Source organism: Acartia tonsa, chromosome 13 (assembly GCF_053477335.1).
Source record: "Acartia tonsa isolate MP-2025a chromosome 13, ASM5347733v1, whole genome shotgun sequence".
NCBI lineage: Eukaryota > Metazoa > Arthropoda > Copepoda > Calanoida > Acartiidae > Acartia > Acartia tonsa.
The window spans coordinates 14404557-14428895 of record NC_137272.1 but is presented as its reverse complement, the minus strand read 5'-3'; the positions used below and the strand labels follow the sequence as shown (position 1 = coordinate 14428895).

General features: G+C 33.1%; 1 protein-coding gene across 7 annotated transcripts in view; it reads right to left on the bottom strand.

Moving 5' to 3' along the window:
- Positions 1-3501: 3501 nt before the first annotated feature.
- Positions 3502-24339, bottom strand: part of Ranbp16 (Ran-binding protein 16) — a 76219-nt gene continuing 55381 nt past the window's right edge. Inside the window, exons 28-38 of one of the 7 annotated variants that reach the window (XM_080145696.1) lie at positions 20330-20430; positions 19363-19391; positions 14785-14914; positions 13464-13530; positions 13079-13183; positions 9588-9714; positions 8219-8322; positions 7403-7498; positions 6775-6901; positions 5171-6337; positions 3502-3628 (exon numbers count right to left, since the gene is read on the bottom strand). In XM_080145696.1, coding sequence (XP_080001822.1) covers positions 6240-6337; positions 6775-6901; positions 7403-7498; positions 8219-8322; positions 9588-9714; positions 13079-13183; positions 13464-13530; positions 14785-14914; positions 19363-19391; positions 20330-20430 — 984 coding nt within the window. In that variant the 3' untranslated portion in view covers positions 3502-3628; positions 5171-6239. Of the gene's footprint in view, positions 3629-5170; positions 6338-6774; positions 6902-7402; positions 7499-8218; positions 8323-8390; positions 8489-8648; positions 8738-9146; positions 9236-9312; positions 9402-9587; positions 9715-13078; positions 13184-13463; positions 13531-14784; positions 14915-19362; positions 19392-20329; positions 20431-24339 lie in introns of those variants that run through there. The other 6 variants (XM_080145694.1, XM_080145695.1, XM_080145701.1 and 3 more) reach the window with 6 other exon arrangements.

Below are 24339 nucleotides of genomic sequence, written 5' to 3'. Positions count from 1 at the left end.
ACACACGATATGGAACAGGTCGAAAAAATATATTTAGTGAAGTAATTGGATGTGCGTCTGTCTGTTTGATTCATAATTATGAGGTGAGAAGCGGAGATGAGATATGCAGGGATCTAAAGGGATAAGACAATGGTCGATAAATTGATGACACAATTCTGTATATAACAAATTAGTGGTTGAAACGTTTGAACAATTAATCCAAAATTCAGTAAAAGTCTCCAAAGTTGTTAAGCCAACAAATAAAAATACGTTATTGTAAAACTTTGAGGACTAGTGTAATTAACAGCTCATTGTCCCGTAGCGAAGATATGTATCATATTTAATAAGTAGTTGGATGTGCGTCTATCTATTTGGTTCATGGCAAACACACGATAAGGAAGAGGGAAAAAATAATGTTTAGCAAAGTAATTAGATGTGCGTCTGTCCGTATACCCCCCTTCTCATCCCTTATTATAAAAATAAGGGTGTGGGGGTTCAGTGCTCAGCAGACATTTCGTAGGGAAGCACTGTTGCAGTTTTGTCACGGGATTTCTCATTAGAAATGAATGATTTCATGAGTGATTATTGATAAAATTAAATTTCTTTGTACATTCAATATTTGATTTATTTCTAAATGTACCCCATTTATCCCAATCCAGAGAGAGATGTTAATGGGCTGTTAATTACACTAGTCCCTAAAGTTTTTTATTGATGTTATCTTATTTGAGGACTTTAGTGAATTTTGATTGGTTGACTAATTGAGTTGAGTGTTCAAAGGTTACAACCACTAATTTTAATCTACAGAAAAGGTAATTTTGAGTATCATCATTAGGGATGTACAATAATTGATCGGCCATTGTCTTATCCCTTTAGATCCTTGATCCGAATTCCTGTCGATACCAGAGATTTATTTATCTCTCTATCCTAATCTATTTAACAGTGCAGTGGGTCAAAACTTCCGCAAATTTTTATATTCACAAGAGACACAATCACAAATGAACCAGAAGAGTTTTATTTAGCAAAGGAAAGAATCAATTTGCGTCATTTTGCACTAAGTTCACGTTGACCACTAATACCCCCCACCCCCTTATTTTTAAATCAATGTAAAATAAGGGGGGGGGGGTTGTGTCTCTTTTCAGCGAGGGGATCTAAACCTGCGGGGCTTTACTGGCAAGCAATATAACATAACCTAAAGTAACAAACAACAAATGAAAAATAAGAGGGAAGGTGGTGGGTATCAGTGCTTAAAAGGGTCTTTGTGTGAATGCTTCTCATTTTATTCTATAGTAATACAATGAAGAGCTTGGAAAGTGTCTTGTGTGACGTCATATAATACATCTAAAAAGAAGTGATGAGAGGAGAAGTGACAAAGGAAATCCCTAAAAAAAGAGATGGATAACAGATCTATAGTATAGATGTATATACAGACAACTACCTCCCTTCCTTTTTCAAAGACTTCTTTCGTCTGCTTCTAAATTATTTTCTGCTACTTGGCTGTGTTAATATAAGTGACACCATTGCAATGCATTGGTTGATTTTCAATGACCCAATAGAAAGGTTGCAAAAGGTGGTTGCGATGGGGAGATACAGTTTTTTAACCCTTTCTCCCTCTAGTGTTTTACTCTAATAGATGTATAATAGACTTATTTTTATGACGTAACACATGAGACTAACCGGCGCTTCTAGTAGTTTATGGTTCTGATGGTTTACTAATGTGAAACAATTTACAGAAGTGATAAAATACCGTAACTAACAAGAGCGCTGGTTTATAATGACTTGATGCATTTTTTACCCAGGGAGGAAAAGGATATTGGGCTGATTATTTCATTTGTCCCTAAAGTCTTATAATTGCGTTTTCTTATTCATTGGCTTTATCAACTTTGGGGACCTTTATTGAATTTTGATTGGTAGGGGACTAAAGTTGAGTGTTCAAACATTTCTACCACAAATTGTAATCTACAGAAGGGGTAATTTAGTGCATCATCATTAGGGATGTATATCAATTTATCGGTCATTGTCTTATCCCTTAGATCCCTGATTTTTACCAACTCTCTAGCTTTTTTCGGAAATTTTCAATGCATTTTTATAAAAAAATTTGTTAGCAATTTTCTTTGGGGTGATTTCAATGAATCAACCAATTACCCTTTTGATATTTTCTCACCTCATTTTACATTAATTTCCTAAACCAATTTACGTGTTCTTTCCGCCAATAGTCATAGTATAATTAGTAGGGTTGGCAATCCGTATCCGAATCCGCCCAATTTTGGAATACGTTTTTTAATAGCGGATTCGGATTATTAATTGATAGGCTAAAATTAGCGTCTTGAGTTTTTTTTTATTTCTACTGCCGCTTTTAGAAGGCAAAGATTTTCATCATTACATATAAAATCTGGTTCGATTATCGAAAGTGAATTATAGATAACACCAAGAACATTAATTTTTAGGACATATTTAGCACTTAATTTAAAAAAAAAATTTAAAAATCCTTTTAAAATATTGCTAGAATCTGGATCCGCCAAAAATAAGAATCCGAAATCCGCCATTTTTTGACGGATTCTTGTAAGAATTCGAATCCGGTCCAAAAATTTGACGGATTGCCATCCCTAATAATTAGATAGTCCATCTATTGGTGATTAAAATCAGAAGGGGAATGTAGCCACCCCCTGACGAAATTAAGGAAAAGCCGATTATGTTTTATTCCTTTTGTCTTAAAACATTTTTCCATAAACCAGATGAATGGGATAATCAAATCATATTAATTTTTTTTTCAAAAAAATATTTAGTCCAAGAGACTTTGTAGTGATGACTATACAGTTGCTACTCTTTTATAATCTTAGAAAACTATCACAGGAATAAAAATGCCAAATTTGACATTCAACGGACAATTCTAACATGCCTAAATTACCGATAAGATCTACAGACTGACCTACTGAATAATAGAAAAGCTATAGAAACATGGATTACAACATCCATAAAAGCAAAGCTCTAAAATCGGAACAAACGAACAATAACTCTTGTAGAGTGTCAGAACTTAATCAGCAGAACATTAATTACGAAACTGTACATAAATTCGTTGCAAAATATAAAAAAAATCCGCTAGTTTTAAACGAACGAACAGATCTTTACAGACAACTATCTCTCTTCCTTTTCAAAGACCTCTTTCGTCTGCTTCAAAATTATTTTCTTCTTCTTTGCTGTGTTAACATAAGCGACACCATTGGTTGATTTTCATTGACCCAATAGAAAGTTTGGACAAGGTGGTTGCGATGGGAAGATACAGTTATTTAACCCTATCTCTTTCTAGTGTTTTACTCTAATAATGAACATATTAACTTTCTTGTATAGATTATAGGGTTGCTACGTTTTCTAATTCGTACCTAACTGTTATAGGAATCATCATGCAAAGTTTTAAATCAATAGAACAATTCTAACATGCCTAAATTGACGAAAAATTCTAACTGTTACGGACATACGGACGGACCGACCGCAATATAGAAAAACTTTGATGTTAAAAATGAAACATTATTGACGAGAATGAATCACATTTATTACAGGGATCATTTTTTAATAGTTTCGATATACTACAACAATTTTCACATCATATCATTTCTTAATAACTGTTTACATACTTCCTCATGTTGGGGTTATTCTAAAAAAAGGATAAATGAGCTTTTTTTACTAAAATTATGATACATAAAAGTACCATTTTTGTGGATTACACAAAGTGGCTGAAACTTTTGGACACTCAACTTAATAAAACAACCAATCAATATTCAACAGAAGTTCCCAAAGTTGGCAAACCAGCGAAAAAAATACGTTATTATAAAACTTTGGGTACTAATGTAATACACTAGTACCCAAAGTTTTATAACTACGTTATCTTATTTGTTGACACAAAAACTTTGAGTACTCATGTTGAATCTGATTGGTTGGTTTCAAACTAGAGTTTTCAAACTTTTCAACCAATAATTTTAATCTACAAAAGTGATAATATATTAATTTATCGTCCATTATCTTATCCCTAGATTTGACTTATCCCATAATTAAATTAGTAAAAACAAGGATGACAACATCCATAAGTAGCGAAGCACAAAAATTGTGGATGGGAATACGTAGAAGTAGATTTAAAGTTTATTTATTAAAATCAATAATAGATTTATTGGAGAAAATAAACATGAAACCTTGTTTTATTTTGTATGATGAAGATGGTTAAAGTAAATTACATACTAGATGCACATAACAATGGGAAAAAATAGTTTGAAACTGTTAATGCAAAAAAGTTTTAAAATTGGACCAAAAATGCCAAAGATATGGGGAAATATATCAACATATAAAAATAGCCAAAAACCTGCCGCCATTGTATCTTTTCTTAAAACGCCAGAAATTTAATTTTAATATCTTTAACTGAAAAATTTATGAAAATTGGACTATAAACACCAAAGATATGGGTAAAAATGTGAAAAATATAAAAATAGCCAAAAACCTGCAAAAAGGCAGTCTGACCGTCATTGTTGTTTTCTTCAAATGACGGGAAATTTGTTTTGATAACTTTAACTGAAAAAATTTTGAAAATTGGACCATAAACACCAAAGATATGAGGAAAATTTGGAAAATATAAAAAATAGCCTAAAACCTGCAAAAAGGCAGTCTGACTGTCATCGTTGTTTTCTTCAAACGACAGGAAATTTAATTTTGATATCTTTAACTGAAAAAATTTCGAAAACCGGACCATAAACACCAAAGATATGGGGGGAAATGGGAAAAATATAAAAATAGCCAAAAACCTGCAAAAAGGCAGTCTGACCGTCATTGTTGTTTTCTTCAAATGACGGGAAATTTAATTTTGATATCTTTAACTGAAAAAATTTCGAAAATCGGACCATAAACACCAAAGATATGAGGAAAATTTGAAAAATATAAAAAATAGCCTAAAACCTGCTAAAAAGCAGTCCGACCACCATTGATGTTTTATAGTTAATTGTGCTCCTTAATGATGGGAATGTTGTCAAAAAATTTCAGCTCTCTATCTTTTATAGGAGCCGAGAAAATCACGTTTCCCCCAATTCATTAATTACGGACGGACGGACGGACAGACAGACGGACAGACGGACAGACGGACAGACGGACGGACGGACATTGTGAATTATAGAGTAGCTTCGCTACTAATAACGTATTTTTCCCTTTTTCTGACCGCCAACATTTTTATCATGATTTCCTGCTTAGAGTTAAATTAATATTGACAAAACAATGCATCAATAACCCCCTTAAAAAATCCCTAAAAACTCAAAACGGGGGGGGGGGGGGGAGGTTGATACTATCCTTAAACAAAACAAATGAAAACTAAAACTACAACAAAATATAATAATATTGTCAGTTATACATATCGTAAAATTGATGATAGACCAAAGTGAATAGTAAGTTTATTTAATATTTTTTCTATTTCATGACTACAAAAAAATATGAAAATGCACTGAAAAAAATTAAAAGGTAGGTAGGTATTTGTGTGAAAAATAATTTTTTAAAAACCTTACTTTTTTAAATTAACAAGAATAATAAAAGTAAAAAGAATTATTGAAAATCAATGTGCAAAACAATAACAAATTACAAAATATATTGAGAAAAAAGCTTTTTTTGATTTTGAAAGTAGACAGAATAGGTATGTGATGTTATACAAAATAATATTATTAGAGATAAGGCTTTGAAAAAAGATAACTTTAAGATATTGTTTAATGAAAATAAATAATTTAGCTGAAAGTGAACCTAGTAGATATTTTCTCTTAATTTTCAATTTGCATATTAGAAATATTATCATTTGAAGGTTACAATACTTAAACTCGTTTAATACCTTTCATGGACAAATCCCTATTAGAAAATTATTCAAAAAAAATTGCAAAACCAAATTAATTTAAATAATTTTGTACTTTACACTTAAAGATTTTCAATAGGTATGCGTTTTGGGATTACATTTAAACTTACAAATTATATCTTAAGACATAATTATCTTTATTTTGATACTGAAGGATTTTCATTTATAATTTCTTTTCATTCTTAAACTAATATCAATAATGAACAAAGTAATTTAGATTTCAAACTAAAACTGTTAAAATATATTGCAAAAATGAAACATTGTTTGTTAATTGTAACAAAATTGGCGCCAAAATTAGTTGATATAAAAAGATGTCGGCGCCATTAAGACGTGGTGTCTATCCTGTGAAGTAGCTGTTTCCGAAGTCCGAGAGAAGGATGATTGGAGCCAAATTTCATGTCATCATGTCGTTGATGGAGTTTGCGGTGGGGGTGTTCACGTTCGGCCCCTTCAGGCTCTCGTTAATGTCGCGGCGGAAAACAGACAGGTTCTAAGAGAAAGGTGGATACTTAAATCTTTATTTTTATTCTTGTCACCATGCCTTTCGTTTTATATCTCTAACCTTGCGGGGCAATCATTAACAATTACCTAAACTTACCTCAAATATCCAAAAGATACTGTGAAAAAAAGACAAATCCCGCTATTTTTCATGATCCAAACTTTTAACAAATACTTTTAATGTACAGGAGGGGTAATTTTGTTTATCCTTATTGTGGATGTAATCAATTTATCGGCCATTGTCTTATTCCCTTAGATCCCTGGACTTTTAATGTTTGATCATACTAAAAAGTAGGTAGTGTTTAAACTTTTCATTTTCAACCAATACTTTTAACTTACAGAAGGGGTTATTTTGTTTATCATCATCTCAAAAGATCCCTTTTGGTAGAGAAATGCAAAAAAAAACTGATTTAATTATCCAGCACATTCCTGAGTAAACCGGTCCCGGTTCTTGGTGAGCAGGTTCCTCTCAATGCCCTCCATGAGGGCCTCGAACCATTCCATCATAGGGCCACGCTTCTCTGGCGCCTGGCTAGAGATTATCTGGTCGCGCAAGTTCTAAATATAAATTTAGATTTACAATTCAAAAGAATATGATAAGATTTATATAGTTAAAGATATTGTTAACTTTCTCAGACGGACTGACATACGAATGTCTGGGAGGCGGACATCTGTAGTATCAAAGATTAATTAGACAGACGATTTAAAAACTTCAAGAACCATTTTTCTAGCTGTACCATAGCCAAAGTATGGCACACAAAAAAAGTTTGACGGTTTATTTAAAAACTAAATCTTAAAGCATAGAGTCGACTTTTAAGTTCACCTCTTTCCTATAATGCCCCTAGAGGCCACTTGGGGCGAAACACTAGTTACTAGGTACATAAATAGACACATCGTTTAATACAAAGTAATTTTTTGTCTGAAACTTTACAGGGAAACTTTGTACATTTCTTGGTTTTTTTAGTTTTATTTACTCTTCACCCCCTCCCTCCCTCTCATTGAGGCTAGGAGCGAAGCAAATAGTAATACTAATTATAAATCATATATGTTTCTACATACCTGGAAGTAATCTGGATTAAGAAGAATAAGGCCGAGCAGAGGTCTTGACATGGACCATTGGTTTCTGCAGTCTTCAAACATTATTATATTCAATACCTAAATTAAAATAAAATCAATACCCATATTCTATTATATAAAGTAGTAGCTAAATTTTGTCTGTAGAGAAGAATCTCGCTAACCACTGAACCGATATAGTTCTCCTTTACAGTGAAGCTTTTTATAGGTCAAGGGAAGGTTTATAACTATTTTGGGGAAGGATATCTTCACCCTGTCAACATCAACATATTCAAGAAGGATAAACTTTGCAGCTTGATGTTTATGGGCAAGGCATTCTCGCTTATACTTATAGTCTTTAATTTTTAGTATTGACGCAGTTGTGACCAGAGATTCGAACCTTCAACCTTATAAAAAATAAGCGGACGTGTTTACATTGTAAGAACCATATCGGTCCAGCGGTTAGCGCCACCATTTTAAACAAACAGTAAGACAGACAGACATCCTAATACTTTTATATAAGGATAAACGATGAATTTAGGTAAAAACTTGAACCTATCAGAGAGAGAGAGGGGACAATGGGCTGTTTATTTAACCAACCAGTCTCCAAAGTTTTATAATAACCTTTTCTTCTTCGTTGTCCTTACAACTTTGGGGACTTTTGATGAATTTTGATTAGTTGATTCATTAAGTATGTAAATGGTTCAATCCCTAATTCTATTCTCCAGAGGGGGCAATTTTGTGTCATTGCATTGAAGATATACATCAAATTATCGGCCATTGTCTTATCCGTTTAGATCCCTGACAACTGTAATGCCTTACCGTTTGAAGCATTTGCTGCAGGATTTCAGGTCTGTGGTTAATAACAGCTAGGAGAGGATCATTATCGCTGCTAGTACCACTACCACCACTACGGGACTTCTTCCCTGAAAACACTAGTGGTTAATAACAGCTAGGAGAGGATCATTATCACTGCTAGTACCACTACCACCACTGCGGGACTTCTTTCCTGAAAACACTAGTGGTTAATAACAGCTAGGAGAGGATCATTATCACTGCTAGTACCACTACCACCACTACGGGACTTCTTTCCTGAAAACACTAGAGATTAATAACAGTTAGGAGAGGATCATTATCACTGCTAGTAACACTACCACCACTACGGGACTTCATCCCTGAAAACACTAGAGATTAATAACAGTTAGGAGAGGATCATTATCACTGCTAGTACCACTACCACCACTACGGGACTTCTTTCCTGAAAACACTAGAGATTAATAACAGTTAGGAGAGGATCATTATCACTGCTAGTACCACTACCACCACTACGGGACTTCTTCCCTGAAAACACTAGAGATTGATAACAGCTAGGAGAGGATCATTATCACTGCTAGTACCACTACCACCACTACGGGACTTCTTTCCTGAAAACACTAGAGATTAATAACAGTTAGGAGAGGATCATTATCACTGCTAGTACCACTACCACAACTGCGGGACTTCTTCCCTGAAAAAACTAGTGGTTAATAACAGCTAAGAGAGGATCATTATCACTGCTAGTACCACTACCACCACTGCGGGACTTCTTTCCTGAAAAAACTAGTGGTTAATAACAGCTAAGAGAGGATCATTATCACTGCTAGTACCACTACCACCACTGCGGGACTTCTTCCCTGAAAAAACTAGTGGTTAATAACAGCTAAGAGAGGATCATTATCACTGCTAGTACCACTACCACCACTGCGGGACTTCTTTCCTGAAAACACTAGAGATTAATAACAGTTAGGAGAGGATCATTATCACTGCTAGTACCACTACCACCACTGCGGGACTTCTTCCCTGAAAAAACTAGTGATTAATAACAGCTAAGAGAGGATCATTATCACTGCTAGTACCACTACCACCACTGCGGGACTTCTTTCCTGAAAAAACTAGTGGTTAATTACAGCTAAGAGAGGATCATTATCACTGCTAGTACCACTACCACCACTGCGGGACTTCTTTCCTGAAAACACTAGTGGTTAATAAAAGCTACGAGAGTATCACGGACCCTGGATTTATTGGTTCCAAATTATTAGTGTGAAAACTTTTTAACCAATAATTTTGTTGATCACAACTGGGGATGTATTTCAATTTATCATCCATTATCTTTTCCTTTAAGATCCCTGTAACATAAAAAAGTTGACTTTACCTTTCTGAGTATATTTCTTGAAAAGATATGTAACAATATTATCCAGCGTAGCGCAGCATCCTGTACAAACCATTGTGTCCAGCGCCTGCAGACCTTCAGATATACTCGCCAGGATGTACAGGAACACCTGATAATAACAATAAACATAAAATAAGGCGCGTACAAAGGATTTCTTGGTACTTTCTCTCAAAGTACCTATCGAGCCCCTGAAGCTCTTTTCCCCTTGTTTAAAAAAAATTCTTATACCAAGCACTTAAACTGCAAGGCCTAGACCTGCTATGCTTAAACCTTACGGGGCTAACAAGCACCCAATAAAACCTTACCTGACCTTAAGTAATAAACATACAAACGAAAATTTAACTTATGTTCAATCTAATAGAATATAATGATGTGGGGGGGGGGGGGAGGGGGGAGAGAGGCCTATGCCGACAAGGAATTGCAAAGAATTTAAAAAAAAATACTTTCCTTGTTTAGACATAATAACAATATTTAAGAAGTTAAGAGGTAAAAGCTGAGCTAAAATGTTAAATTATTCATTTATTTAATGTTTTCAAGTTGTGTTTTGTCATCAAGTTTTGTACTGTGTTCTACCAGGGAGGAAGGGGATATTGGGCTTTTCATTACACTAGTCCCCAATGTTTTATAATAACGTTCTCTTATTCGTTGGCTTGTCAACTTTGGGGACTTTTAAGAATTTTTATTGGTTGGATTATTAAGTTGAGTGTCCTGACGTTCTAACCACTAATTATAGTCTACAGAAGGGGTAATTTTGTGTATTAACATTGAGGATGTACACCAATTTATTGGCCATTGTCTTATCCCTTTAAATCTCTGGTGTTCTACACTAAGAGTTGCAAAACACATCAAGTTGAAATAATGGTTAGTTTAAGTGTCAAAAGAAAGGCACATGTATTTTCTTGTTTATTTATTACTTAGGTCAGATTAGGTTAAGTTATATTCAAAAGAAAGGCACTTGTATTTTCCTGTCTGCTTTACTAGTTAGTCCCACAGAGTTAGGACCCTTGCAGGTGTTATTAGGCATAAAAAACTACCTAACCCAACCCAATATTTTTAATTTATACCAATAATCAGGTATGTCAGGCGGGGGGGGGGGGGGGGGGCGGTTTCAAAGCCTCTTGTGATGTTATTTTAACCTCATCTTTTTTTGTCTACTATCACACAGTGTTAAGACGGAAAAAATCTCCAATTTCTTTGAATAAAAAGTGTTAAGTTTATTCATTTTAAAAAAACACATAGTTACAAAATTACACAGTTATAAAATCTTCTTCATAAGCTCTTAAATTTGAGTTTCATAATTTTTTTGACGGTTACTTTGTGCTTTCTTTAAGCTTATATGTATGATGCATTTTTCACAAACTAATTAAAGTGTTTTCCCTCAAATTTAATTGCCTAGCGAGCAAATAAACCTGTCCTTTATTTTTAAAATAAATTAAAAATAACGTGTTTTTCTTTATGCCTAACCCATTGAGGCCTATACCAAAGGTGCAGTAACCCTAGGATGCTCCACTGTACCCAACCATTATAACCTATTTTGCCTGAAATGCAATAAAAATTCAATCACTAGAAACACCTCCATCCCTCTTATTTTCAATTTATTTCAAATAAGGGAGCGGGGGTTTGTGTGATCAACTAAGCACTTTGAGGGAAAATGCCCTAAATTTTTACAAATATCTGTAAATGTTGCTCCCTTATTATAATGAATGGTATTATTTGTATGTTTTTGAAGTATTTATTTTGTTAGTAAAAACAACCCTAACACTAGAATCCTCTTTTTTAATAAGCACAATGGAACAAAAAAAGTGGCGTTTTTACACAAATCACCTTGCTAAGCTAATAAAACCCGGCCCCTCAACATTATTTTGAAATAAATTGAAAATAAGGGCGCGAGGGTAGTTTTTCGTTTGATAGTTTATCACTTATTTTAGATTAGGTTATATTTTGTACTGGGTAGCAGCAAAGGGGTTACGAAAAAACGGGTATAGTCCCTTTCATGACAACGCCGTATTGTCACAGTAGCTTTTCTACAATTTCTAGCCCCTGCGGGGGGGGGGACTCTAATCCTGCGGGGCAATTACCTTACCTAACCTAAAATAACCTATCAAAAGCTACTGTAAAATACTATGAAACGCCCCTTAAGAGGCGTTGCCACGAAAGGGACTACACCCGAAAAAAACTTCCACTCCCCCTCATTACCAATTTATTTTATTTTTTAAAGGAGGGGGAGGGGAGGTCAGTACTTTGTGTAATATCACCCAAAAAAAAACCATTAATACAATGCCTCAAAAAATACACCAATATTAAATTTGAATTTGAATATGATTGTTGATTTTATTTTTGTTCAATATTAATAAATGAAGATGAAATTCAAAAAAGAATTTTAAACCGTGTGTTTAAAATACGTGTTAGACAAGTATGTTTTAGGCCATTTTGATCTAATTTACATGAATGAATCTTTTTAAAGAGATCGCTATGTATTTGTTGAGAAGTATACTCTGTAATTAAGTTTTTAACGTCTGTCTGTCTATTCATGCTTTAGAAAAATTACAATAACTGGTTATTTAAATCTAAATCTATTTATTTCGCCCCCCCGCCCCCCCCAAAAAAACCCAATAATTTATGATATTAATGTCGGAAGGTGGAGGAACTGGTAAACTTAAGGTACTCATATTAAATCTTGATGTAGTAGTCCAGTATAACAGTATTCAAACTAATTAACCAACAAATTACCAGAAGGGGTAATTTTGTTTATCAAAAATTATTATATAAGATCCCTGGTCCATGTCCAAAAAAATGCATTCATGTTTATTAGATCCAAAGTTTTACAATACCTCATGACTTTCTGCTTCAACCTAATATAGGTATACATTAAATGTTAAAATTTAAAATAAAATCCTATTTTATAAAGTAATAGCTTTTATGGTCTGCAGCGATAGATGATATCTCGCCAACCGCTGAATCGATTGGGTTATATTTTGTAGAGAAGCTTTACATAGGACTTTGGATGGGTTTAGCTATTTTTTTTAGGTTTAAGTCGTGGAATGGTTTTTGGCTATTATTCTCCTCTTTAACCCTTCGAATACAAAGCCTCTAGATGCTAGGGACGCCCCCGCTATTAAAATATAAAGTAGAAAGAGAACAACTCCTGTCAATGTCAAAGATTAACTCTAAAAATCTTTGAAAAACAACACCGCTTCTTATATTATGCACTAGTGGTTGCGCCCATAGCACTAAAAACGTTGTATATCAAGATAAGGGGGCAAAATAGCCTAAAACCATACCTGGACTTAATAAACTATTATATAATAGTAGATTTAAAGTGTCAGGGGGTTTCATTCAGCTTAAAATATTTAGTTTAGTTTTTAAATTCTTTTGAGGCGTTAAGATATAATATGAAAAGTAAACAGCTTTTAAATCTCATACTTGTTTTTACAATATATTTTATGATCTTCCAATTTGAAATTATTTCTTACCGTTGGTTCAAGTGTTGCCAGAAAGCTGATATGATCCTGAGCCAAACAGTCGAGCAGCACGTAGTATGTCTGGGAAAGCTTCGGGTAGTCCAATAAGTCAGTCTGGAGACATTACAGTTACAATTTGTTTTAAAATGGCGGGGAAACGAAATAAGGAGTAGTAAGGTATTCGCTGGAAGCTCTTTTGCATCCAACATTTCGACCAGTCAAAATGATCGTTATCAAATCTCTCTTATTGTTTATTATAGTACAGAAACTTACAGTTGAGCAAGGTTTAGTTGTAAAATTAGAAATTGACTCGGGTGACTTAATTATTGGGTAAATGTTTTAATTGACAAAGTTTTCGTGTAAACTTCGAAGCAAATTGCAATTTGTAACTTTCCTGTGGAATTGAAAGAAGAAGTTTGACAAAGGTATTAAGAACACTATCCAATGCTTCATCCCCGTACAACCTAAAAGTACAGAATATATTATCCATCTATCTATTTATCTATCCTATTATGAAAAATAAAAAGGGTTTGTCTATTTTGATTTTAGATACATTCTTGGAATAGTTTTTGGCTATTTTTCTGCCTTCTCCCTACACCTTCACATACAGAGCCCCATATTTCGTCCTAAATCCAAATCACTGCACCCTCTCTCCTTTCAACCCCCCGGTACTTGGAAAAGTTCCTATATGGGAGGAAGGGGATATTGGTCCCCAAAGATTTATTTGATTCTTTATTTGTCTTTATCATTTACATACAAAAATTACATTTAAAGTTTATCAATATTATTTTAAAAGTCATTCACAATATAAAAAAAATGGATATAAATTATTTATGTACACATATATTAAAGAATATCATATCAAAATTACATTGGTTATAAGAAAAGATTTTTACATACTGTGACATTCCCTTTGTTCAGTCATAATTTACGTCTTCATAAAATAATAATGGATCACATTTAAGATGTGATTAGCAGACTGAATAAGTAAGGGAGGGGCATGGACAGTTTTATTAACACTGTTAGGTACAAGGGTCGCCAGAGGATGACTGGTCCCTTACCTTGTTATTGCCCCTTTTATTTAAGTCAGATATCCTGTGGTATTCCCTGAGCCCAGTCATCAATAAAGCCTCAAAGAAATAGTGTATCACATATAAGATGTGCTTGGCAGACTGAATTAAGATGAGTGGGGCAAGGACAGGTATTCTGATAGTAGACAGCTCTGACCCTGTTAGGTTTAAGAGTCGCCAGAGGATTAATGAAGGATCATTATCGACTGGTCCCTTACCTAGGTATTTACCCTATAGCTGAATAACAGACAGAGTAGGTCCCCAAAGATTTATAAACGAGTTCTATAATTTTACTTAAAAACTTTGTGGTCTTTAATTCAATCTTAACAAACCTCTTCCTTAATAATTTTATTTTCAGAAGAGAAGGGGTAATTTTGTTGATCATAATTGAGTACATAAATCTTCTTATCCCTTCATGTCCCTGATTATTCAGGGATCTAAAGGGATAAGACAAAATTACCCCTTTTGTAGATTAAAATTAGTCGTTGAAACGTTTGAACACTGAACTTAATGAATCAACCAATCAAAATTCACTAAAGTCCCCAAACGAATAAGAAAATGTTATTATAAAACTTTGGGGGCTAGTGTAATAAACAGTCCATTGTCCCCACTCTCGTTGCTGATATCCTATAGATGAACACAGTTTACCTGAAAACGCCAAAGTTGACATATTTTCCGCAGAGCGCCATCTTGAGCATGTTAAAGCAGATACAGATACCCTTCAGCTTAAGCGGGTACATCTGGTCCTTAGACACCTGCACATCTAATATTCTGGAACCTAAAATAATAAAAAATCAGAGAGAGAGAGAGAGGCACAACGGTCTAAGGGTGGAAATTTGGCAAAAAAGTCATGATCAAATTTTCTTATTTTAATTTGATATTATTGATTTACATACCCCAGCCCATGCATAATGGACAAGGAAAAGAAAAAATAACGTTTGGAACTAAGTTTTTTTTACTTCAAAGTTGGATCAAATCAATATTTTTTGAAGGTCAAAAATCTACTTTTTATTTTCTACCTAGATATGAAAAATATTTCTTTTTTGCATAAATATCTATTAAAAACTAATTTCGTTCATATTCTTTACAAATATATAGAGCAAATCAATAAATAAAAACATTTTTATTATATACAGCATGACCCTCAAAAAAGTATTTTTAAGCATCTGCAGCCCTTATTTCTCAATGAATTATTAAAAAATGCATATGTCCTTGTTCTCTATAGTATTCCACGTAAGTAGATATAAAAATATTTTTTTTACCTCCATTAACACCGGAGATTTTTAGTGCTAAAGTTTTGAAAAAGTGACTGAGGAAAAAGTAACTTTTAACATGAAACGACTTTTTTAGCAAAATTAAGCTAGAAATCCTTTTATTTTTGTTACTAGCAGAAACTTTATACAAAAATGAAATACAAAATTTAGTTTTTGAGTAAAAAGCATTTTTTTACACATATTTTTTGAGTCTTTTTAGTTTAATGATATTTTGAAAAACTTACTTATTAAGCAAAATTGTTTAAGATTAAAAAACCAAATAAATCTCTATGAATATAGCAGGAAAATTGTTTTTGTTTCACAATCCTAACTTTAATAACAAAAAAGTTATAAAGAAAATAAAAATAAACATAATGATTTTTTAGTCTAAAAAGCTTAATTTACCCCCTATTAAATAATTGAGATGTCAGAAAAGTAGGCGGAGCAACTGTCATAATTAATCCTTTTCTATAAAGAAGGGTTAATAAATAACCTAAAATTTGCAAATAATCAATTCATTCAGTAGTATTTTTTGCCATTAAAAATTTATATTTTTTGGTGGAATAAAAAAGAAATAATTAGTTAACTTGTTTTTCTTTGTGTCTCATTATTCAGTTGCCAGAAAAACATAATATAACCATCCAAAAAATAAGAGAAACAAAAAAAAATTCTTTTTCTCAGTCACTTTTTCAAAACTTTAGCTCTAAAAATCTCCGGTGTTAATGGAGGTAAAAAAAATATTTTTATATCTACTTACGTGGAATACTATGGAGAACAAGGACATATGCATTTTTTAATAATTCATTGAGAAATAAGGGCTGCAGATGCTTAAAAATACTTTTTTGAGGGTCATGCTGTATTTTACCTTAAAAGTGTTAATTTTATGCTTTGAAAGTAAATTTATAAAAAATTTTCGTCATTTTTTTACTGAAATATTTAGCAAAAAAAATTAGTTTTCCTCATTTTACTCCTAGTTGCGCTACCGACCCCATACCAAACCATATATGATTCTAAATTTTGAGAATATAATTCAACTTTAAGTGAAGTTTCCAGAGTGGGGTCGGTAGCGCAACTTTAAAAAATTTTAATCTGAAAATTGCCTGTAAAACCTAAATTTGAGGGGGGGGGGGGAATTATAAACCATAACAGCAATCTTAATTTCTCTGTTATTCCATTACTATTAAAGATAATTGATTAAAACTTTTTAAAATTAATCAGTAATTACTAGAGGAACAATAATTTTAAAGGAAAACCGCGACTTACCCGCAGTTTCCGCAAAAAAAGCCGCCGCCCGCAGATTTTAAAAAACAAAACATTTATTGCATATAGGTCATTTCTTTTTGATTTTAGTGTTTGGGGAAGGTGTTTGCAACTCTAGTCCTTAGAAGGAAAGTGCAAAAATGAATTTTGTAGTAGCGTAGCTACTTTCAAATTCGCAAAGTCCGTCAGTCTGTATGAATCGATATGTAAACATCGTAAATTTCTTTGCTACGACTCAAGACGGTGGAAAGAAAATCTTTTTATGAACATTATCTGTACAAACAACCATCTACTGTAAGATTTATTTGGTCCGTCGTACTGTTGTTAATTATCTTACAGACATAATATATATGAAGGGAAAATTTGATCTACTAAGCAGTTTTATTTTGTTAGAAAGCTGATTTTTTGGTGATGGTTAAGCTCACCAACAAGCATCTACTCTTTAGTTCACTTAGTCCCCTCATCTGTCTGTAAAACTCTAAGAACATTAAGATTTCAAAGAGTAAATGTGTTCGTTTCTTCTGTCTTTTTTTTATAAGATATGTTATGATTTAGCTGGCAAATACTGTTTTAGTCTATTACTTGGTCTACCGGTTTTTCTTTACTGTTCTACTTCTAAAATGAATTAAATTTTGTTTGATATCAATTTTATGATGGTTATCTTATTTTTGGTTAGATAGGAGGGGGGGGGGGGAGGGGGGGGCATAGATACAAAAATATTTTGGTCAGTTATGAGAATACTTTTTTCCTTTTAAACTCAGTATAATACCTTTAAAAACAGTAAAATTTTAACTTCTGGTTTGGTAGTAGAAAGGGGGGGGGGGTGGCGGTGTTGGCCCCTGTAGGCCCTGGAGGGACAGTACTAAATTTAAATAGATACTTATAATGGTAAACTATACAAGTAGAAAAATACACATAAGATATTTTACAAAAAAAAATTAATCAATATCTTTAATGGGAAGCTCGATTATCCAGTCTCAATATTCATTTTCTTTAAGTTTAAAACGACCTAACCTCTCTTAAATAAATTATAAATATTAAAAAGCAGTTGTAAGTGGATAGTAAAAGGTGTATTATAATACTTTTATTTAAATATATCACTTTTTTTATTGACTCCAAACAGCCAAATGAGGTAGCAAATAACACGGCGGAATTCGGCGGTAGACGGGGGTTTCGGCGGGAAATCCCTATTATTTATTAATAATCGTTTATCTAGGGTAGTAATTGAATCAGGTTAAAAATTTGGTTCAATTATCTTTAAAAATAACAGAGTAGTAACAAAAATTATAATTTAAAAATCACCCCTTTTTGGTTACCCCCCAATCACATTCCTGTGCATGCACCTAAACATGACCAACTTTAAAAAGTTGCCTAATGTAATATATTACTCATAACTTTTTAATTTAATGAAATCGGACTGGTAGAAGTGTAAATATTTAAATTTGATCAAAGCTATACCAAATTTCCACTAAACCCCTTAAATAGACCATAGTGAGAGGGAACAATGGGCTATTAATTGCACTAGTCCCCAAAGTTTTATAATAACCCTTTCTTATTCGTTGGCTTAACAACTTTGGGGACAAATGAATTTTGATTGGTTGTTTTTTTCTGCCATTGTCTTATCCCTTTAGATCCCTGACAAGAAATAGTAACTACTGCTGCTATGTAAGACACGTAACAAAAGGAAGGAGAATGTTAACCATCCAAATCAATAGAGACCAAATAAAAGTCATTTATATTTAGGGAGGGATTGGACATTGGACTTAAGATAATACTGGATCCCTAACTTTATAACCATATTATCCTATTGGTTGTTTTTAAAATATTGGGTAGGTAATTTCAATTAATTTTGATGAAAAATAAAACTTTGGGGACTAGTGTATAAAAAACCCAGCCCAATGTCCCCTCCCTGCCTGGGTTGTATGCTTATGAAAATCGATCATGTTAAATAAATATTTCCAAGGAAATTAAAATCAATATTTGAACTATTAAGAAGATCAATGTGATATTGACTTATTGATAAATTATGTAAAGCAAACAATATAACTTTTGAGGCTCGTCCGTACGTTAAGGTACAGCAAATAGGTCTAATAGTACACAAGGTCATATAAGAATCATTCTATAGAATTCAAATCTAGCATTGGTTTTTAAAACTTTAAGATTGAAAGCTTAGCAATAAAAATAATTCAGTACGTACAGTTAAAAAGTCATGAAATGCATTTTGAAACTTAAATTTATTACCTACATATTTTGTATTTGACAATAATTAGATCATAGAAAGAAAATGAAGTAGCGTTTTTCAACGTTTTTTTTTACAGTAGCCTTTCTCCTATTTCTCGCCCCTGCGGGTGGCTCTATTCCTAAGGGGAAATCATTAAAATTTACGTAACCTTACCTAACCTATCAAAAGCTACTGTGAAAATGCGACGAAACCAGCTACTTAGTTTTCTTTCTTTAGGGATTAATATTTATTCTTTGTTTAATTTTAATCTGCAATTTTGTGCAAAAAAATAATAAAGTAGATATCGCGTTACATTTATATACATAAAAAATGCTTTTAAAATCATTATTTGAAAACTGATATATACCAAGAAAAATTATAAAATTGATATTTGATATATTAAAAGGAATTTAAAACGTTTGAGAAGGATTTATATGGCGATATGAAACTGCCTTTTACATGACACTTCTAATAATGTAAAAAAAAACTTACCATAAGTGCAGATGATTTTGCTAGCCTCTCTGAAAGAAAAAAAAATGTAAATGAAATTAATTTTAGTGAAGAGTGTAAGTATATTTTCAATTGGGGAAATTTTCCAACTTATTTGAATATCTTTTTAATGTAAATAATTTTTAGTATAAGATTCATGATAGTAATTATGATTTACTCGCAAGTCAAGTTTTAAGGCAGTTGGGACATTTTACCTCATCGCTCCTAAACTATACGTAGCACAGGAATCGTTTTTATATTTCCAAAAAATAGACTTCATAGCGGTTCTAGCAGTATGCATAAAGTTTTTCTACTACTAACACAAGCCGCGCAATCTAAATATTAAAAAGGTCCGCATTTCTTTTTGCACACCCTTTAGGAGGTTGAAGCAGTAAAATAGCCTAAAACCATATGATCCCAAGAAATATACCTATATTTAAAAAAAATGCATACAACAATCTTGGGTCCTTAAAATGGAGAATTCGGTACATTGAATAACAAAGATAAGATCAAAGACCACACTGCGGACAAGCGGCTAAACCCCTAGAGGCGTTTGGGCACTTAAGGCAAAGAGGAGAGAGTCGAGTTTAGTTTTAAGAAATAAAAAAATTCATTTTTTCTAGTGACAAACTTATTTGAAGTATCATCCCCAAAAATAGTTATTAAACTTTCCAGACCGGAGAAGCTACAATTTAAAGGAGAACCATATCGTTTCAGCGGATAATGAAATCCTTTGCTACAGGCAATAGCGACTACGGCCCTAGAGCTGGCTCTAGAGACTTAAGTTGGAAGGAGAATCATTTATTAGAGGGTTATTTTTTCTATTGGGAGGATAGTGGTACCCTCCCCCAAAATAGTTATAAACCTTCCCAGGACCTATAAGAAGCAAAGGAAATCATATTAGTTTCGCGCACGGACATACAGACATCCTGTCACTTTAATATAAGAATTAAAATCTTTTTTATTATACCTGAAAAGAAGAATTCCATTTGGGGAGGAGACATCAAATTCCAGACGTTGACTCCTATTCTGTACCAGCTCAGCAAACAGCTTCAAAATTGGCGTCGTTACCTTAAGTAAAACATGATAATTAGGGTGGGTCAATTTTGGAATTTTTATCTGAGACCATAGCGGAAACTTGCACATTATTTTTATAAGAATAGTAACCCCCTGGATGATTTAAAATCATAGGTTACCACACATACAATTGTATAGGAAAGAGATAACACAATGGACAATAAATTGATGTACATCGCCATTTATGATAAACAAAATCGTAAAAAATGTTAAGGTGAACAATATCGGTTCAGCTGTTAGTGAGATCCTTCGGTACACACATAGACAGACACAGACCCTGTTACTTTTTTAAAAAAGATTTTTTTTCTATATGCTAAAATGCAGGTTTTCTTATCTTTATTACCGGAAACGTTCGTAGCAAAAAAGTTTTAAAAGTTGCCATTTACACTTTGTAATTAGTTTAAAATGTTGAAAATGTTCTATTAATGGATATAGAATATACGTGGATATATTGACAGGGGAAAATTTTCGTCAATAAAGCTTTATAATATGGACCTCATACAAGGGTCAGTTTGTTGGGTTTCAGGGGGTGGATGAAGGTTAGGGCGGGTTCATATCGGAATTAGACCAAGAGGGGATGTGCAACAGATAAAACTAACTTAAATAGAATTTCTGGCCGAAGTGGAATTTAAAAAATTGATTTTTAGAATGCGACCACTTAAAAATGTATTTTATTAATAAAAAATATGCAAAGGCGACTTTCAAGTACTCTCCACGACTTATTATCTCAGTTCCTATTAGTGCTAGAGGGCTAAATATTTTTGTGCATATCCCCAGTTAAATAATGAATTTTGGACTAAAAGTCAGTCAAAGCCATATTTCGCTTCCTTACCCTTCATTTACCAACCTTTTACCAACAACCAGACATACAATTGTATAGTTATTTGTAAATCAGAGTTAAAAAGTTTATTGAATCACAACTATGGCTTCATGGTGCTCCCAGGAAAGGCCTTGAGGAGTAGAATCAGTAACTTTTGTCCGTTTCAAAATATTTCGTTACTAGCCTTAGAAATGACTAAAAAAACACCATTTTTTAAGGTTTATTGAGAATTGTCCAATTTGTAGAGGTTTTTTGAGATTTTCTCAGGCTAGGAACGAGATTTTTTTAAACGATCCTGATTCTACTCCTCAATGCCTTTCCTGGGAGCACCATTAAGCCACAGTTCTGATTCAATAAATTTTTGACACCCATTTACAAATAGCTATACAATTGAATGTCTGGTTGTTAGCAGTTTTAAGACTTAGGATAAATCATTTGCAGATCCCCGCTTTGGTCTCAGAAAAGAAATGTCCAAAATCGACCCACCCTAATGAGGGTATATCTATTTTAGCCAGCTGCGAGCATCACTTTATAATAGTACATGAAAATCTGGTGCAACATCCAGGTAATTATAAATCTCTTGGTTTATTTGACGCACTCATGTTAAAATCCAAACCCAACATGTCAGAGTCATACTAATCAAATCAAAATAAAAACTGTCACTTTCACAAATTGTAAAAAATACAAGGTAACAATGTGTCACAGTTTATATCCTGATATGAAAGTAACAGGAAGTCTACCTGTGCGTCTTTCCGTATAACAAAGAATCTTGCTAACCAGATATGATTCTCCAATATCATGGGTCATGGGAAGTCTTTAAAACAAAAAAAACTATTTTGGGGATGGGTACTACATCCACCACCCTCTATAAAGATTGCCTCTAGAAATAAATGTTCCTACAAAATCTTTATTTTTACTTTTATTTTCTGGGAGAAGAGGCCTCTAGAGCGTAGCCTCTAGTTATCTTATAAGGTAAAAAAGTGCGTATATTACGCAAACGGTTGAATCTATTGTTTTACAACTTTAAGGTAAGTTAAGGTGCAGGTATAAACAAAATTACCCCTTCTGTAGATTAAATTGTTGGTTGAAAAGTTAAAACACTACCAACCAACCAATCATAATTCAAAGTGCCCACAGTGAGTTTCAAGCCAACGAATAAGATTTCGTGCTTATTAGAACATTGGGTACCAGTGTACTTTTAAGCAAATTGTCCCCCCTCTCCTAAAAAATGGAAACTCTTTTTGTTCAGTAAGATATAAAGGAGCTTTGTTAAAAAAAAAACTGAATAAAATATTTTCCACCATTTTAAACCTTCAAAGGTCCTTCTCGGAGATTTTTTCTTTTCATTTGACTAATTGGTTAATTTCCGTTGTAACAAAAGGCTTTTATCAAAAATCAAGAGAGAAACTTTCTTTTATGTGATCATGATAAAAAAAATTGAGAGATTCATTAAAATATTCATAATTTTTCTGACATGAATATCACTTTTGAACTCTTAGATCGGCGCTTTTACATTACGTACCCTTGTGATCTTTGATATACCCCCCACCCCCCTCATTATGGCTTTCTTTAAGCTTGGTGTAGCTTTTAAGCACCTAAATTGTATCCTTTTTAACCGGTCAACAGTAAAAACTCGCAGCTGGAATAAAGGTCGAAGTAATATTCTTCTGCAAATTCAAATTCTTAAAAATTGTATTCTTAGATTTAAAATAAATTATCTATGTTTATATTATTTTAATTTAATTTAAAATAAGGAACGGTTCCTTTGTTTGTTTGTTAATTTTTTAGGACAGATTATCTTAGGTGCACCACGGCCACGCCCACATAAACAGAAAATAAACTACCCATCCGCTTAAAACATCCGTTTAAAAATTAGAGTAAAACACTGGAGGGAGAAAGGGTTAAATAACTGTATCTCCTCATCGCAACCACCTTGTGCAACCTTTCTATTGGGTTATTGAAAATCAACCAATGGTGTCGCTTATATTAACACAGCCAAGAAGCAGAAAATAATTTTGTAGCAGACGAAGTAGGTCATTGAATAATGAACGTAGGTAGTTTTCTATATACATATATACTATAGATCTGTTGTTTAAAACATAAAGTGAGGGGGGGGGGGATCAACCAGCACTTTGAGTGAAAGAACCTCTTTATCTAAAACAGACCTTCTAGGAAATATATGCAATGAGAAGTTTGCATTACATTTTTCATATTATCAAATCTGGATAGTATTTCACATTCATAAAAAGACACAAAAAGAAGCAAAAAAAGGGGGGGGGGTGTAGCAAAAGAAAGGGATCAATTTGTGCTGTTTTAATAACTAGCGGCTACGCCCCTAGAGACCTCTAGTAACATTTAAATGTTTTGTTTTATTTTAAATATCTAATTTGAGAAATAATTTGTCTATGTTATTAGCTGTTAAATTCATGCTTCTACGCAGCGCGACTACGCTAGCGAGACTACGCTAGCGACACTATGCGGCGGAAATATTAAAATTTTTTTCGATTTTTTTTGTAATATCTCTTGGGAGGGTGGTGGTACCCTCCCCTAAAATAGTTAAAAATCTTCCCGGGACAAATGAGAATCTACCCTGTTAAGGAGAACCCAATCGGTTCAGCGGTTAGCGAGATCCTTTGGTACAGACACACAGATACACAGACACACAATCAAACATTCTGTTACTTTAGTATAAGGATATGTTATTCTCTGATGATTGAAGATTTGATATTCTTCTTTTATTTACTTGGTACACATGGTATAAAATTGTTTATTTTTGAAAGTTAGGAGATAGACCCGTGATATAAACCATAAGAGGAGACAGAGAATACCTTGGCCCTTAAACAGGCGCATCCCCAATACACTATGGGACATTTCAAAACATTTTAAATTTTTCTCAGAGTTTCTCAGAGATTTTTTTACATGAACGTGTAGCTTTTGATGAGTAGATTTGACTTTATTTCATCCACTTTAGGTAAAAGTCCCGACTATTATGCTTTTTTTGACTTTAAAGTTTTTGTTAAAAAGTAAATGATTTGAACGAAAAATTTAAGTGCAACGACATTTGTTTGCATAACATTTATATG